The following is a 16,101-nucleotide window of genomic DNA, read 5'->3' as shown; positions in this document are numbered from 1 at the left end:
TGTATAATAGAACAACACACCTGGAAATCCACCATGAGCGACTTTAAGGTATGGAAGTGGAAGCTTTCGGAATGGCCTCACCGGTTTTTGAAAATCTGTGGGTAGATCTTAGACATGCAGGCCCAAGAATATTGCAGAACTAGAAGTGTTCAGCAAAGACGTGTTGGTGAAAGTTACAAATAAAGAAGAAAAAGACTTTTAGTCGGCTACAAGCTGTGATATCTGCCACGAAGGGTTTGTTTCTCAGCACTGACTTAGTAGGCTGTCCAAACCTTTGCCCATGCAACAACTACTGTTGTATATTTTATTTATTCATTTTCTTCGTTCATCAAGTATCATCGAATATAAAGTGAGCATGCATTAAAATAATGTTGTGCTACAGTGGTTGTGTTTACGACTTTTCTAAAATGAACACATGTAATTCAGCCAGTGGTGCCCAAACCTTTTCATACAACTCCATATATGCACTGTGAATCAAACAAGCACTGACTCGGTTTCTCCACAGACATTTCACAATCTCAGACTGATCACCTTACAAAGTTTGGTGCAAAGTCCTATCAAGCATTTCCCCAAATTTAAACACTACTGTCAGAAGAGACTTCTGTAAACACAGTGAGAAGGACTTTTTTCAGACTTTCCTGTGCTGGTCTTGATGTTGAGCAACCGAGGACATTGTGAAATCTGCAGTGGTGAAATCTTGCTATTCTCGTGGTTTCTGGTAAAGAGAGTTAAGAGGTAGATCATTAACTCTGATTATTTACAAAGCAGCTTGTTTTTAAGAGTGACTTGTATGTCTTTTTAAGCAGAAGTCTAGCCCCGTGGTCCGAGGTGAAGAACGACCCGAACAAGATGAAGATTATTCTGCTCACTCTCAGTGTTTGGTTGTGTCAGGCCAGCGCAAGTAAGAGCTTTAAAATCCCAGTTTACTATAAATAGAAGTTTGTGGAAAAATGTGACAGCGTTTTTAGGCTTAATGAGAAATCGGTCGTGCTGCGTGTGAATAAATTAAATGGTCATTTCAGTGACTTTTTGCATTAATTCAGTGGTTAAGATGTGATGAAAGTCATTCAGAGTGGTTTGGTGTGAAACGCTCCATTCTGTGGAAACTTAGAGAGTCAGAATTGTTGACCGTGGTGGTGATAGGAACCAGACATCCACCTGATGCCTGAGACACTGTTTTGAGAAGGTTTTGACCTAAATTTCTAAAACACCTGCATGGTGGAGGGATACATGCAGGGTGTTGTGGGGCAAAAAAGTCCCCAAAGAAATTTAATTTTTTTTTTTTTTTTTTTTTAAATTTAAGTTTTTCAGATTTTCCACTATTTCATCATCATTAACATTTCATATAACACCTCAGAAGATGTGTAGGTTTACTGGTGGTTTTAGATGGCCGTTTGGTTGTACGCAAAAGTTTGAACACCCCCTGTACAAAACTTTAAAAATAAATAAATAAATAAAATAATAATATAAAAAATAAATTGTGCCCATTTCGTGTCTCCCCTTTATGTTAAATGCAGCAAATAAACAGTTATTATGCATTAAATGTACGCGTGTTCTCTCTAGAGGACATGTTAACTTATTCACCTTTTAGGAAATCAATAAAACATGTTCAACCAGGGGCGCACATACTTTCACGTATGCATTGCCGATATTTTAACCCCTGGTTCACTTTCACTGCAAAGAATATGAATCAGTAAGTTCCTTTACATCAAACTACTCTGAAGTACTTTGTTTACATCTAAACAATGAATTATGGAGAAAGTTTGGAAAGTCAGCTGAGCTCCACTTCATAAACATTTATACCAGCTGCATTTCGTATCATTTCCATTGTTTTGTATAAGTCCTGTATTTACCCTGTTCCCGAAATTACTGAAGACAAAAGAACATCTGTAATATGTTCATAAAATTGCCATTAAATACATTATAAATTCCGTATATTCCACTTTTTTTTTCTTACTGTTGTGTAATGCTTGCTTTTTCTGATGCGTCACAACAATGACCATTCTAACGGTCCAGTTTACCTAGTTTTTTCTTCTCAGTGCAGGTTGGAACATGGTGTTGCCTCAATATAAGATGTTTCCTCCCTTTATTATGACATGATGAAATTCAATGACAGTTAAAAGGTTAAAACTTTCTATCCATCAAAAAATATCTGTTGGAGTTTGAGGTTAATTTTTCCTACATGCAATATCATATAAAAGATTTCTATGCTATAAAAGAGGTGAACTATGTTTGTTGGCTTGAAGCAACACTGTACGACAGTGGAATAGATTTTAGCCAGTAGCAAGAGAGAACATTGCAGTTATTGTGTAATTTTTCACTTAGAATATTTTGTGTATGAAATCATTTTTATAGTTTTCTTAGTTTTTTTTTTTGTTTTACTCATTAAATCCAGCTTTTTTTAGCATTAATATGTATGTAATATTAGAGGCTTGCAGCCCATTTCAGTCCATTCTGTCATTTGGCAGTAAATTCTGTGTTTTGTTTAAAAAATGAAAGCCAATCCTGATTACTTGGATTTTTTTATGTTTTAACCTGGTTTTTATCTATTATTTCTGATTTAAAATCAGTTTTGTGTGCAAGAAACGCCTACACAATGTTTCAAATTGGTAACATGGTTTCTTTAAAAATAAACTGAAATTGAATTGTTCAGTAATTTGGTAGCAGTCATAATATTTCAAGATCAACCAGTACTGTAGATACTCAGTTTTGCTGTGAATATTTATGTAAAAAGTCCAGTTTCTTGTATTACACTCTATCATTTCTTTCCATTGTTGAAGAATGTGGCCTCATGGCAACGTAGCCTAAAATGACCTCTGTACACGGTTCAAAAAAGAAGTTTTTGATTTTAAAAAGTAGGCACATTTAAAAAAATTATTTATCATCCATTACATGTTAATTATTACATTGTTAAGTTTATTTTGTTGAGAAACAAAACATCAAGAGGCATTTATTTTAAACAGAGCGTTTGAAAACTGCAGCTGGTGAGGTTCAGATTGTTATTTCATTGCAGACTGCATGCTTACACTCAATATGCCTTTCAGAGGTCTCGATCCCATCAAAGAACACAAGCTCGGCGACACCATTGTTAGAAGAGCTCCAGACTTCCACATCAATGCTTTACAGTAGTATTAGTGTCGTCTGCCTGGAGTTCTCCTTTTTTTCCACACAAAGAACCCACCATCCGTTTAATGCTGTAACTTTCGTAACTTCATTAAAGTTTATCAAGAGGGGGGGGTAAAGTGTCCAAATACTTTTTGCTTCCTGGTTACATCATATTATATCGTTTGAATTTTTTTTTCTTTTCTGGTAATCTTGCATCAAAATGTAATGACTTATTTTCCTCTAAAATGTCTTCTGATTTTGATTATGTCACCGTGCACCGGCAGGCGGGGAAACTTGATACGAGGGATGCTTCACATCCCCTTCCACCAATCATGGAGAGAAATGCTCAGCTAGACCCTCCCCGATACATTTTGTTCATAAACACGTCACAGCACGGATACTGACTTAAACTATATCCATTTTCTTGAATGTCTTTTCTGCAGTTGATCTAAAAGACTGTAAGAGACCGCCGCTTCGCAACGGCTTTCTAGTTCCTTGGCAGCACATCTACGATCACGGCACCAAAGTTTCCTATGGCTGTAATAAAGGTCTGAAACCTGTTGTTGAAACATGGTGGGGAGAGTTACTGTGCGGAAATGGTGAATGGTCCCACACACCCCACTGTGTTCGTAAGTATACAGTGTGCTGCCATCCCATAATACTGTTTTTTTATAACAATGATATAAACAACTTTCACTGGTCTACTCATCTACATCAGGGGTGGCAATCAAATCCTCAAAGCAATGTTCAACATCTAGATAAAGTAGCCCTAGTTTTTGATAACGTAGCCCTAGTTTTTGATAATGTAGCCCTGGTGAGTGATGGAGCTCCATCCAATACCTTTACTGATCTGATCATCCAAAATCAGTACTCAACCTAACCAATGCTCAATCACATTCTCACAGCAATGTTCAGCATCTAGATAAAGTAGCCCTAGTTTTTGATAACGTAGCCCTGGTGAGTGATGGAGCTCCATCCAATACCTTTACTGATCTGATCATCCAACGTCAGTACTCAACCTAACCAATGCTCAATCACATTCTCACAGCAATGTTCAGCATCTAGATAAAGTAGCCCTAGTTTTTGATAATGTAGCCCTGGTGAGTGATGGAGCTCCATCCAATACCTTTACTGATCTGATCATCCAACGTCAGTACTCAACCTAACCAATGCTCAATCACATTCTCACAGCAATGTTCAGCATCTAGATAAAGTAGCCCTAGTTTTTGATAATGTAGCCCTGGTGAGTGATGGAGCTCCATCCAATACCTTTACTGATCTGATCATCCAACATCAGTACTCAACCTAACCAATGCTCAATCAAATCCTCACAGCAATGTTCAACATCTAGATAAAGTAGCCCTAGTTTTTGATAATGTAGCCCTGGTGAGTGATGGAGCTCCATCCAATACCTTTACTGATCTGATCATCCAACATCAGTACTCAACCTAACCAATGCTCAATCAAATCCTCACAGCAATGTTCAGCATCTAGATAAAGTAGCCCTAGTTTTTGATAACGTAGCCCTAGTTTTTGATAATGTAGCCCTGGTGAGTGATCAGTACCTGACCTCACTAGTGCTCAATCAAATCCTCACAGCAATGTTCCATCATCTAGTCTAAAGCCTTCTCGGAAGAGCAGAGGCTGTTACTGCAGCGAATTCACTACTAATACTTTTCACTGAGCAGGTGTCTAAAGGTGTTTGGACATATAGTGTATTTGCATGTTGTCCAAACTGTAAATGTGTAAATGTTCTTCTCTTTGTTTTTCTAGCTGAGAGTAACTGTATCGCACCAGTTGTGCCACACGCCACGCCAAAGCCATCACAGGTGTCATATCCTAATAACAGCATAGTTACCTTTGTTTGTGATAAAGGCTACGAGTTTGAATTACAATTACAAGAAAAACAAGCAGCATGTGAAAATGGAGAATGGGGACCTCTGCCCAAATGTCAGCGTGAGTGTCCTTTTCTATATGTGAAGCCCTTCAAATCCATTAATGTCTTAATCAGCACTATGTCTCAGCAACATGCCTCAGCTCCACTGAGTTATCATGGAGCAAAGAACAGATTTTTGATTATGCTTTACTGAAGAGTAGCGTTTACAGGCTACAGAACACCTACACAAGCCTTTCATCACAACTGACAGAAATCTGTGCCGACATTTATGAAGGATTATTCCAGCACATGTCAATCTTTGTCCAAGTTACTGAGCTGGAATGACACTGGAACTGATAAAAGCCTTGTTCAAAAGTGTTGGAATATGTGTTTATAGATGTCTATACAGACCCTTTTACCAAATTAGTTTAAACTAAAAACAAAATATTCAGAGCTTAGATAGTTCAAGGATTCTGATCTGATCTATTTAAAGCCAAGACAGTAACAGAGATAATAATAAGTACTTTCTACTGGGAGGAGTCTGTCCCAAGCCATAACCCCTAAATTTACACTTTTGAAAATAAAATGTAATTTAAAATAAAACAATTTGTGATAAAAAACGTTTTTCTTTTTAAATATCTTTTTAATTTCTTCCAAAGTGACGTTGAAAGGTTTAGTTTTAGTTTAATTGTTAAATAAAACAACTTTATTAAAAATAAAGTGTCCAATATTTTCACATCACTACCGAAATAACAGTTTTTGCCTGTAGGAGCCTTATTTTAGCCACGCCCCTGCATTTCAGAGCAGGAAATGAGGCTGCATCCCTGCCCCTCATGGCCACATGGTGTTTTGAACTACCTGTGTTACCTGGGCAGCAGTTTTATAAGGTAGCAGTTAGATCAGATTGCTTGGAACTAAATGTGTCCCAAAGTTTAAAAATGAGCATGAAACATTCAGAAAACACTGATTTTATAGAGCAGTCTGAAAATCAGTGTGGAATGTTACGAATCGTCATTTCCGAAAGACAGATTTTCTGCAATTAAGTACTTTTTAGTACTTTGATGAAAATATGATGATTTTATGTGCTGTTCAAAGCCGTGTTTGCCAGTCCTGCGCTGGCTAGCATTCCTGAGTTCTGCTCAACATGAGCTTAAATTTGTCACAACCTAAAGTTTCGGTCCAAGTGGGTTAAAAGTCTGAAATATGTTTTCAGCTCTTGACCTTGAACAAATTTGGTAGATCAATACAGATTTATGTCAGCTGCCATGAAAGGCTATGTATGCTCTTAGGACCACAGCCCTTCAGTAGAGTGTTACGGATTTTATTTTATTATTATTTAGCAAGTAATGCCTTAGACCTATTCCTAATGCAATGACATCACAAAGCTGCTTTTCTTCCTTTCAATGCCATTTCAGCTCATTTTTTACTACCACTGAAGTTTATTGGAATAAACCCTTATAAATGTCATGAAAGGCTATTGTAGGTGTTACACAACACCTTAGACAGCCTTTCAGGACAACTGGCATAAACCTGGACAGATATTAATAATGATTCCATCGTCAATCGCCATAACTCTTACTGAGTTGACATGGCACTGAAATTGGCAAAAGCAGCCTTGTTGCAGAAATTCCCACAGACACACTCCACAATCTTGTAGACGCTTCCCAGAAGAGTGGAAGCTGTTAGGGCTGCAAAGGGGATCCAACTCCTTATGAATGCCTATGGATTTAGAATGGGATGTCATGAAATCTCCTCTAGGTGCAATGTGTAGGTGTCCCAATACTTTTGCCCATGTGATTTATCTGTTTATGTAGGATTATATTAGGATTATTAAGAAGGGTGTTTTACAGCCTTATGAACGCTGCCCCTCTCATGAAGTGTTACCTTTTTATTAATTTGCAGGAAAAAGGAACGCATGTGATGCTCCCAGTCATGTTCCTAATGCACTGATCAAACATCCATACCGGGATACGTTTGATGAAGGTGAAACAATTACATACCTTTGTAAGGAGGGGTACGAGTTCGAGGGAAAGGATAAAAGCACATGTGCGAAATCTACATGGGACCATACACCCAAGTGTGGTAAGACTGTCTTACTCCTGCTGTCTTCACTCTGCAGGTATATAAACTCACCGGCCAATTTATCAGAAACCCCTCTGCAGTAGCTCCATCTTGCTGGTGTGCGGTTAGAGACTGTAGCTCACCTGTTAAGGCACAGTTTGTGTTAGCCTCATCATCTGGTCCTTCACCAATGGTCAGTTTCTGACCGCAGATATCCTCTTATCTGGATATTTTTGGGTGGCGGTCCTCTCTCAACCTAGTAGTGACACTGATGATTTGTTTCACCTAAACATGGACATGAGAAAGTTTTAGAGTTTTAACAAAATTTAAACAAATAAAAGTTGAGAAGTAAAATGAAAAAAACTATATATACAGTTATATACATATAGCAATACATATATAGAGAGAGAGGTTGAAAAATGGTCATGTACAAATGAACTATGACTGTTTTTGATACATAAAACCTCACAAATGATCTACGTGTTTAATGTGGCGCTGTCATCTCACAGCAAGAAGGGCCTGGGTTCGATTCCTAGTGCGGCAACCAGGGTCCTTTCTGTGTGGAGTCTGCATGTTCCCCTGCATAGGTTTCCTCATGCAATCAGGCCAACTGGATCTCACTGCTGTCAGGACAAAACCTTGTATCTCCATTTTTGTCATTTTTCAGTTTTTGACAAAATTTGAAAATACCCATAGGCTTATATGTTGTGTGTAAATTAAAGATGAATGGACAAAAAGAAATGACCCAAAACTACATGTAAAAAAGTCTGCTTCTATTGACTTACATTAAAAGTAGAGTATGTTTTTTCCTTCTCCTGTACAGTTACAATGTTGGAGATTTGAGGCTTTGATGTGACAACAGCCATATGCTAAATTGCCCCTATAGGTGTGAATGTATATGTGAATGTATATTTATGTCTGTCTGCCCTGTTATGGACTGGTGACCTGTCCAGGCTGTTTCCTGCCTTATGCCCAATGACTGCTGGGATAGGCTCCAGCCACCCCCCCAACCCAGAAGGATAAGTGGCTTAGAAAATATGCGCGTGTGTGTGTGTGTGTGTGTGTATACACATTTATAGTACACATATATACACCTTCTCATAAAATGTTTTGCTTTATTTGCTTTCTTTTTATTAGTTTCCACATTGTAGATTAATACTGAAGACATCAAAACTATGAAGAAACATTCTATAAAGAACCATAGAAATGTGTACCAACCCTTCCTCCACATAACACAACTGCATTATTGTTTTTCAAATCAATACAGCCATAACAACTTATGTAAAAATACAAGATGTTTATAATGTCATAAGCGTCCAGTGTAGGGTTCTCTTTTAGCAGCTGTAGCCAGTCAGCAGCCTGTCCATGTTGTCCACCCTCACACACACACACACATACACTAACAGCAGGCCATGTAGGAGGAGAACAGAGTGAAGGACACAGCACCTCCTCACTTTTACTCCCTGGGGGTTCAGCCCAACACCACATGTGTGTAATATAAATGTGGGGGGTGAACAGAGTGAAGCTCTGAAAATGGGTTATTTTATATGTTCCTCACAGAAAATGAGCAAAGACCAAGAATCTGAGGCTGAAAAAATAATAAACCACATCATTTCTTGTTTTGGTAAATATTGAAAATGGGTCCCACAGAGCCAACATCAAGCATGGGTTAAGAAGACCAGTAATTCCACAAATTGACTCTTGACAATGAATTAACACCTGTTCATTAAAACCATTCTAGATCACTGCCTTACGAAGCTGATTGAGAGAATGCCAAGAGTGTGCAAAGCTGTCATTAAATCAAAAGGTGGCTACTTTGCAGAATGTAAAGTATAAAACATGTCACTGTTGTCGGAACAAAACCTCGTATCTCCAAAATGGCTTCACAGGAGAAGGAAAAAACTTTCTTTACTTTTAATGGAAGTCAACAGAACCAGAATTTTTAAAGTCATTTTGGGCCGTTTCTTTTAGCCCATTCATCATGAAATTTACACACAACATAAAGGGCAACGGGTATTTTCAAATTACATAACAAACTGAAAAATGGAGATAAAAGGTTTTGTCCCGACAGCAGCGATATTCTGTTTTTTTTTATTCCGGTTGCTACATAATTCCATGTGTTCATTCATAGTTCTGATGTCTACAATATTAATCTACAATGTAGAAAATAATAAAAATAAAGAAAAAACATTGAATGAGAAGCGTGTGTCCAAACCTTTGGTACTGTGTGTATGTGTGTGTGTATAGCACCTCATTATAAATACTGCCAGTGAAGAAGCAGTTGTCTCTGATAATCTTTCAATAAAAAACACAAAATTGCAAGACGTTCCGACTTGTTAAGATTTCCGTGTATGCAGTGCAGGTCACGGGGTGTAGAGGATGTAACTGTATAGCCACCTAAAGTAACTGCTCATAGATTGCAAACCTTAAAAAGTGGTTTGTAACACGCCCCTAAATCTCTGAATATACCAAACTGAGAGGCCTTTTCTTATACTACACTTCTTAAACATTAAATAGCTCTTTCTCTTTTTCTCTTACAGAACCAAAAGCTGAGGGTCCACCAATTTCCCGCGGTAATAATGACCACCAAAGCACTCACAGTTCTCATTGCTGACTCTGCTACAAGAAGCACCTTGATTTTCTAGGTGAAGTTAACACAACCTTTACAGAGAACACACTTAAAGATGACATGTTTCTACACATTTCAGTGCAGTTTCTCTGTAAACGGTGTGTTGCCTCAAATCTGAATGTGCCAGGTAATTGTTCTTAGCCTTCCAGACGTCTGTGCTCTTGCGTGATGAAGCATTTCTGCTTTCCACGACAAGGTGCGAGTGTGGCAAATGAATTTAGGACATCTAGACACCAAACCAGCGGCTAAAACAGTATTTAGAATGCATTCTGCTCATTTTATTTTTTTAAGTGAAAACTAAAAAGTTGAATATTTCACATTTTCATGTTGTTTATTTGTGTTGTTTTCTGGCTTTAGGATACAGACCATTATTTTCTACCGCATTAAGCTCTTTTTAACACTTATTCAATTAAACAAATTGATAACTGATAGCTTGATAACTGGTTAACAAGAAGACGAACACTGCAAGCCACCGCTGCTCACAGTGTTACTTGCACAGAGTCAATGTAGTTGCGTACGCTGCTGTTGGAACAAAACCTCATGTACCCAAAGTGATAACTCCACAGGCGGACACTCTTAATTTTAAATGAACGTTTTTTCATGTACTTTAGAAACATTTCAACTGGTGCACTCATCATGAAATTTTAGCAGGCTGTGAAGGGAAGACACAGAAAACTACAAACCCACACAAACAGAGATCATATGAGGCTTTGTTCCTGCAGCCGTCCTCTGCTGAGCTGTGAATTCAAAACATTGTTGATTTCTCTCTTTTTAATCTCTGCACAGTAAACAGATGGAACCTCTAAAGTTAACGCAAATGTCTCCCCTTTTTCAGTTACGGAATGTGGAGCCTACCCCTCTGTTAAAAATGGAAAATTGGACATTTCTGATTTTGCCTTAACATTTCGGTGTTATCCACCTTACGAACTCAGAGGTCCACAACAAGTAATGTGTCTTAGAGGACAATGGTCAGAGGTGCCTGTTTGTGTAGGTCAGCGTCACTTGTTCTTAACACAAATGAACGTGTAAATTCACTTGTGATTCAGTTCATTTACAGACAATTTGTTAATGTCTTCAATGTCCCCAGTGTGCAAACAGATTGTGTTTATTTACATTTTTTGATTTGATTTAGAAAAAAGAACATTATGTCATTTAATCTGACCGGCACAAATTACTGCCAATCCAATCCAATCAAACATCTTAATATAAGCTTTGGAGAAAACCTTCCAGACCTTCTGCAGAGAAGGCCGAATGAATTCATCTTTACTTCATACAATCGCCATGCTTGTTGTGTCTGAACCACGTAAGCACAATAGTACTAGTCTTTTTTTTATTACTAAGACTTGACTGGAAACAGAAGTATTGAAACCTTGAAACACCCAGCAGAGAATGACCTAATCAGGATTGTCCTCTCTGTGGTATCTAGGTAGATTCAGCCAAGTAAGCTCTTCTATTCATTAGGACTTCAGGAGTTGAACAGAAGGCCTTACACGTTTTATAGATATATAACTGGCTTGCTCGCAGTTCACCAATGATAACTGCCTTTGTAGAATCAAGCAAAAGAAATACCCCCAAGCACCAGTTAGGCATTAAAAAAACTCACTGAAACTAAAAACATGTTGGGCTTTTGAACATATCCAATAAAAGCAGACTTAGAAAAATGGTCTTGCATTACAATTATTAAACATTAAAACAGTTTTTCCATTCTCTCTTACAGAAAGATCTGAAAGATCTGACTCCAGCAGGCCAGAATATTCCCACGGTAATAATGACCACAAAAGCACTCACATTGTTATTGTTGTTAATGCTGCCATAAAAATATAAATAATGTTTTTTCTGGTTTAATCTAAGTCTTGTGGACTGTCCCTTTAAAGACAAACATTGCACCAATACATAAACTGTTATTCCGACAGTCTTGTTGGGACATATCAAGGGTCAGCTGGCATCAGCAGGGACTTATGGGTGTTATTATAACCCTGTGTGGACAGTAAAATACCTCAATGTCAGATACATCATAAGCTCACTATGTTGGAATAATGACTCACAAAATATTGACTTACTGTCTTAAAGACAATGAGGTCTTCTCTTTAAAACTGTACTCGTTTACTATAAATATTGACTTACTTAGTTGATATAATTACTTATTTTCTAGAATTTTAGAATAACGACTTATTATCCCGAAATAACAAGTTACTTTCTTGACCACTTCATTATTTCAGTCTTTGACTCTTCAGAAAGGTCATTATTTTGAGATATTAAGTCACCTTTTAAGAAGAAATATGGTACTTTCTGAGGTGCTAAATCAATATTGTGCAAACATTATTCCAAAGTACTTGTAATGTCAGAGGTTTGTGCACATGCCTTCTTGTTTGTGAATTCGGATGCATTAAGGTGCAGCCACTGCTGACACAGGAGTTCAAATGCACACAGAATTAAATGCACTTGTAAAATCTCCATAGAAAAAGCATTGATAATAGAACATGCCATCCTGTACTGGGCTGTGGAGCAGTGGAACTGTGTTCTCTGGAGTGATGGACTCCATAAATACCTTTGGGATGAGTTGGAGATCCAGAACTGACCATCCAACATCAGTACCTGACCTCACTAATGCTACATCAAATCTTCACAGCAATGCTCCAACATCTAGTGTAAAGCCTGTAATACTTTTGATTTTGGAAGAAATACTGGAAAAGCAGGCATCCACAAACTTTTGGCCACATAGTGTGGGTAGACTGTAAGTGTGAATTAAGGTAATTAGGGTTAATCCAACCATCATATTCTTATGAGCTGCCAGTGTGAACAGTGGAGGGGAGTGGATGGAGCCAGAGAAACTTTGTTTTGTGATACTAAGGCCCAGTCCCATTTCTTATTTTCACCACCATCCCTTGTTTTTGAGTGTCACCTTGTCCCTTGGACCTGAGCTACAGGGTAGTGGTTGCACTCTTCCCTACGGAATGGAACAGCCCTCTAATAAAAGAGCATCACTTCATTAACAGCTACCAGCGCCGCTCTGTAGGCGACCCTGCCCGTCTGCAGGGACAGCAGAGGAGGAGAAAGTTCAGCTCCTCACTGCTGGGCTTTAGTTACATTTAGGGGTCATACGCCTTCAAAGAGGGGGGCAATTATTTATTATCACCCCCCCTAATTCTTCAGTGATATGAAGCTGAAGTCAGAGATTCGCCAGTGACTTGTTATGCTTGCAACGAAGTAAAGGACCATAATACATTATAACAACATTAAACTATGATAATTCAACGTATACCGTCATTTCTGAAGGAGAAAATTCTCACATTTGTGAATTTCATTGGTCACTTGCACAAATCATCTTGCCCGTTTTTCTCTCATGTTTTGGAGTCTCCGAAAAACCTCTGTTTGGAAGGTCATGTAGCTCTAACACTTAGCCCCACCCCTCTATCTCAACACAAATCAGGACACCCTACCCCTAGACGTGAACACGCAAAACGGAGGGGTAGGGCTAAGCGGTAAAGTGGGACTGGGCCTTTTATACTGAAGCCATAATAAAGAACATGAGAAAGAAACCAGGGAAGGGGAAAAAACTTAAATTTTCTTCAATCTGGCACGAATGAACTTCCATAGTTTCCATAGTAACTTTTTAAGGCATGGACATTAAACAAACTGCTTAGTAAGGAAAGTGACACTGCACGGCGCGGCAATGCTGACTTCCACACTAATATACCTGTATATAAAACGTTCACTGCTGATTAGCACTTTAATATGCTCTGAATGCTATTTTTCAGATTTTTTTTTTTCATTTGAAATAATTGTTTTTGTCTTTTAAATTTCCATATGATGACCACGTGGCACATCTTCACTAAACACTAATGTCTGTTATGTTCAGTCAGGCATTGTGGAGATTTACCCATTATTGAACACGGAGATGTTACGAAGGCTCCAGATGGGCTGGCATTAACAGTGAGGTGCGCTTATCTTCACAAACTTGACGGACCAGCAGAAGTAAAGTGTGTTGACAGGAAATGGACACAGCTGCCTGCTTGTAAAGGTCAGTTTCACTTATAGCTCAACATGAAAGTTGAAAGTGTAAATTCATTAATTCAGCTAATCTGCAGATGATTGACCTCTATTCTCTGTTTCCTCAGCTCCATGTAAACTGGATCAGTCAAAGTTTTATTATTCTCAAAGAGAGTACATGCTGCACGGAGTAGAGGAAGGTTTTTTTTGTACTGCCCTTTCCAGAGTACAGGTCAAATGTGACAACGGAAAAGCGCTCTATAGAGGATGTGAGTGTCCTTCATGTCCGTCCTGCACATAAACACTCTATAGAGTTACTGACGTGCACGCTAGTGAACACACACACTAGGGGGCAGTGAGCACACTTGCACAGAGCAGCGGGCAGCCCTATCCACGGCGCCCCAGGAGCAGTTGGGGGTTAGGTGTCTTGCTCAAGGGCACTTCAGTCATGGATTGTCTGCCGAGGGGATCAAACCAGCAACCTTCCGGTCACAGGGCTGGTTCCCTAACCTCCAGCCCATGACTGCCCTCTATGTCTAAGCACAAGTGAGCCTGAAACAGACGCTGACGACTAACCATATAAAACACATTTATTACACACTCCAACCAAGAGGGAACATAAATAGTCTGAGGGCTAAACGGTCCATCTGTGCAGGAGCCGCTCGGAGATTTCTCTGCTCTGCTTTTCAGAAAACTGGACATTTTTCATCTCTGAGGGATTTTATTTGGCTTGTATTTGTGCTGTAGTTGATGACGGTTTCATCTGTTTTCAGGTGGTGATGACGACTGGGTAAGTATAAACACAACATCTCAGCATTTCAAATGATTCGACCTCGTAAGTTGTGATATGACAGAAGGAGAAATAACTGTATTGGTCAACACGGCTAATAACAGCTCTAAATCATTGTAATAAAGTGTGTAATTAATGCTTTTTCGTGTCTTTACAGTGAGATGTGTGTGAACGTCTTCCTGCTGCAGCTTTTACTGAAACACACAAAACTGCAGAGCGACTGGAACGACCTGTAACTGCTTTACCTTTAAGCGTTACTGTAACGTTTCTCAGAACGTCTGATTAAAAACAGATCCTGAATAAACAACTGTGGTCTCGTCAAAGCATGTTTACCTCATAAGCATCATACTTATCTTAAAAACTAATATAAATGGCTCAATCACTTTTTTTTTTTAATTTTTTAAATATATAACCTGAAATTATTTTCACCAGATCACATGAACCATGTCTAAATTCATAGATGACCACCATAAAATTCATTTACATATATATATATATATATATATATATATATATATATATATATATATATATATACTATTTGGGTGGTGGGTCATTCTCAGCACTGCAGTAACACTGATGTGTTGGTGGTATGTTAGAGAGTGTTGTGCTGGTGCGAGTGGATCAGACATAGCTGAGCTGCTGGAGTGTTTAAACACTGTGTCCACTCACTGTCCACTCTATTAGACACTCCTACCTTGTCGGCCCACCTTGTAGATGTAAAGTCAGAGACGACAGCTCATCTGCTGCTGCACAGTTTGTGTTGGTCATCATCTAGTCCTCCATCAGTGGTCACAGGACGCTGCTGGCTGGATATTTTTGGTTGGTGGACTATTCTCAGTCCAGCAGCGACACTGAGGTGTTTATAAACCAGCAGCACTGCTGTGTCTGATCCACTCAGACCAGCGCAACACACACTAACACACCATCACCATGTCAGTGTTACTGCAGTGCTGAGAATGACCCACCACCCAAATAGTACCTGCCCTGTAGTGGTCCTGTGGGGGTTCTGACCACTTAAGAACAGGGTGAAAAGGGGCTAAAAGGTATGCAGAAAAACGGACAGACTGCAATCTATAAGTTAAGAGTACCTTAAAAATGGCCAGTAAGTGTTTACCTATGTGTGGGAGAGAGATACAGCAAGAGAATGGTCATCTGAGGTCAGCCTACCTCACTGTGCTAAACATACTCGATCTTTAACAGATGCGGGGGGGGTGCATTCTTCTTGGCTGCATCAAAAATAAAGAAATATTCAGCAAAAATTAGTAATAAACACTCATCATACAAAACATAAGGATGAGCATAATCCAAAAAAGTAGAGAGCAGGAAAATTAAATATACAAATACACAGCAAGAAAAGTCATATGCAATGGAAATTAGAAGGAGCATCTTATTGTGAATAACAATGTACCGTGTTTTTCACAACAGCACACAATGTTGAAAGCTCTTAGTTTCATGCAACAGTTTTGTAAAGTAAAAAAAAAAGCAAAGCATGTGAGCCGTAGTTCGAAATACAACTTAAAAATTCATAATATTGGCAAGATTTAGTGCCAAAATAAGTAGTATAATATATAATGAAACGTACTAAAAACACAGGGATTCACTTGAAAGAGACCCCAAATATTCGGCTGTAACTCCCTTCAGGATGAA

The 16,101-nt window shown here is 38.6% G+C and overlaps 1 protein-coding gene across 2 annotated transcripts; it reads left to right on the top strand.

Moving 5' to 3' along the window:
• The first annotated feature begins 637 nt into the window (after window positions 1-637).
• On the top strand, window positions 638-14,774 carry LOC108430775 (coagulation factor XIII B chain-like). 2 transcript variants are annotated; one of them, XM_017703479.1, is made up of 12 exons: window positions 638-735; window positions 807-901; window positions 3,549-3,734; window positions 4,879-5,061; window positions 6,884-7,063; window positions 9,583-9,615; window positions 10,507-10,662; window positions 11,389-11,433; window positions 13,531-13,692; window positions 13,790-13,930; window positions 14,435-14,451; window positions 14,609-14,774. In XM_017703479.1, exons 1-12 carry the CDS (start codon window positions 653-655, stop codon window positions 14,609-14,611), a joined length of 1,284 nt encoding a protein of 427 aa, XP_017558968.1. In that variant the 5' UTR covers window positions 638-652; the 3' UTR covers window positions 14,612-14,774. The 2 variants fall into 2 exon arrangements, with proteins under 2 accessions (XP_017558968.1, XP_017558969.1); XM_017703480.1 differs by lacking the exon at window positions 10,507-10,662.
• Window positions 14,775-16,101: the final 1,327 nt, after the last annotated feature.

This window comes from Pygocentrus nattereri, chromosome 2, assembly GCF_015220715.1.
Source record: "Pygocentrus nattereri isolate fPygNat1 chromosome 2, fPygNat1.pri, whole genome shotgun sequence".
In the NCBI taxonomy this organism is placed as follows: Eukaryota; Metazoa; Chordata; class Actinopteri; order Characiformes; family Serrasalmidae; genus Pygocentrus; species Pygocentrus nattereri.
This window is presented reverse-complemented; position numbering and strand designations above follow the sequence as displayed.

Bases quoted from the DNA above. Each gene is read 5' to 3' on its own strand.
- LOC108430775 (XM_017703479.1), top strand. From the start codon at position 653: ATGTTGAGCAACCGAGGACATTGTGAAATCTGCAGTGGTGAAATCTTG. The intron at 5,062-6,883 runs GTGAGTGTCCTT...ATTAATTTGCAG, and splicing joins ACCTCTGCCCAAATGTCAGC to GAAAAAGGAACGCATGTGAT. The intron at 13,693-13,789 runs GTCAGTTTCACT...CTGTTTCCTCAG, and splicing joins ACAGCTGCCTGCTTGTAAAG to CTCCATGTAAACTGGATCAG.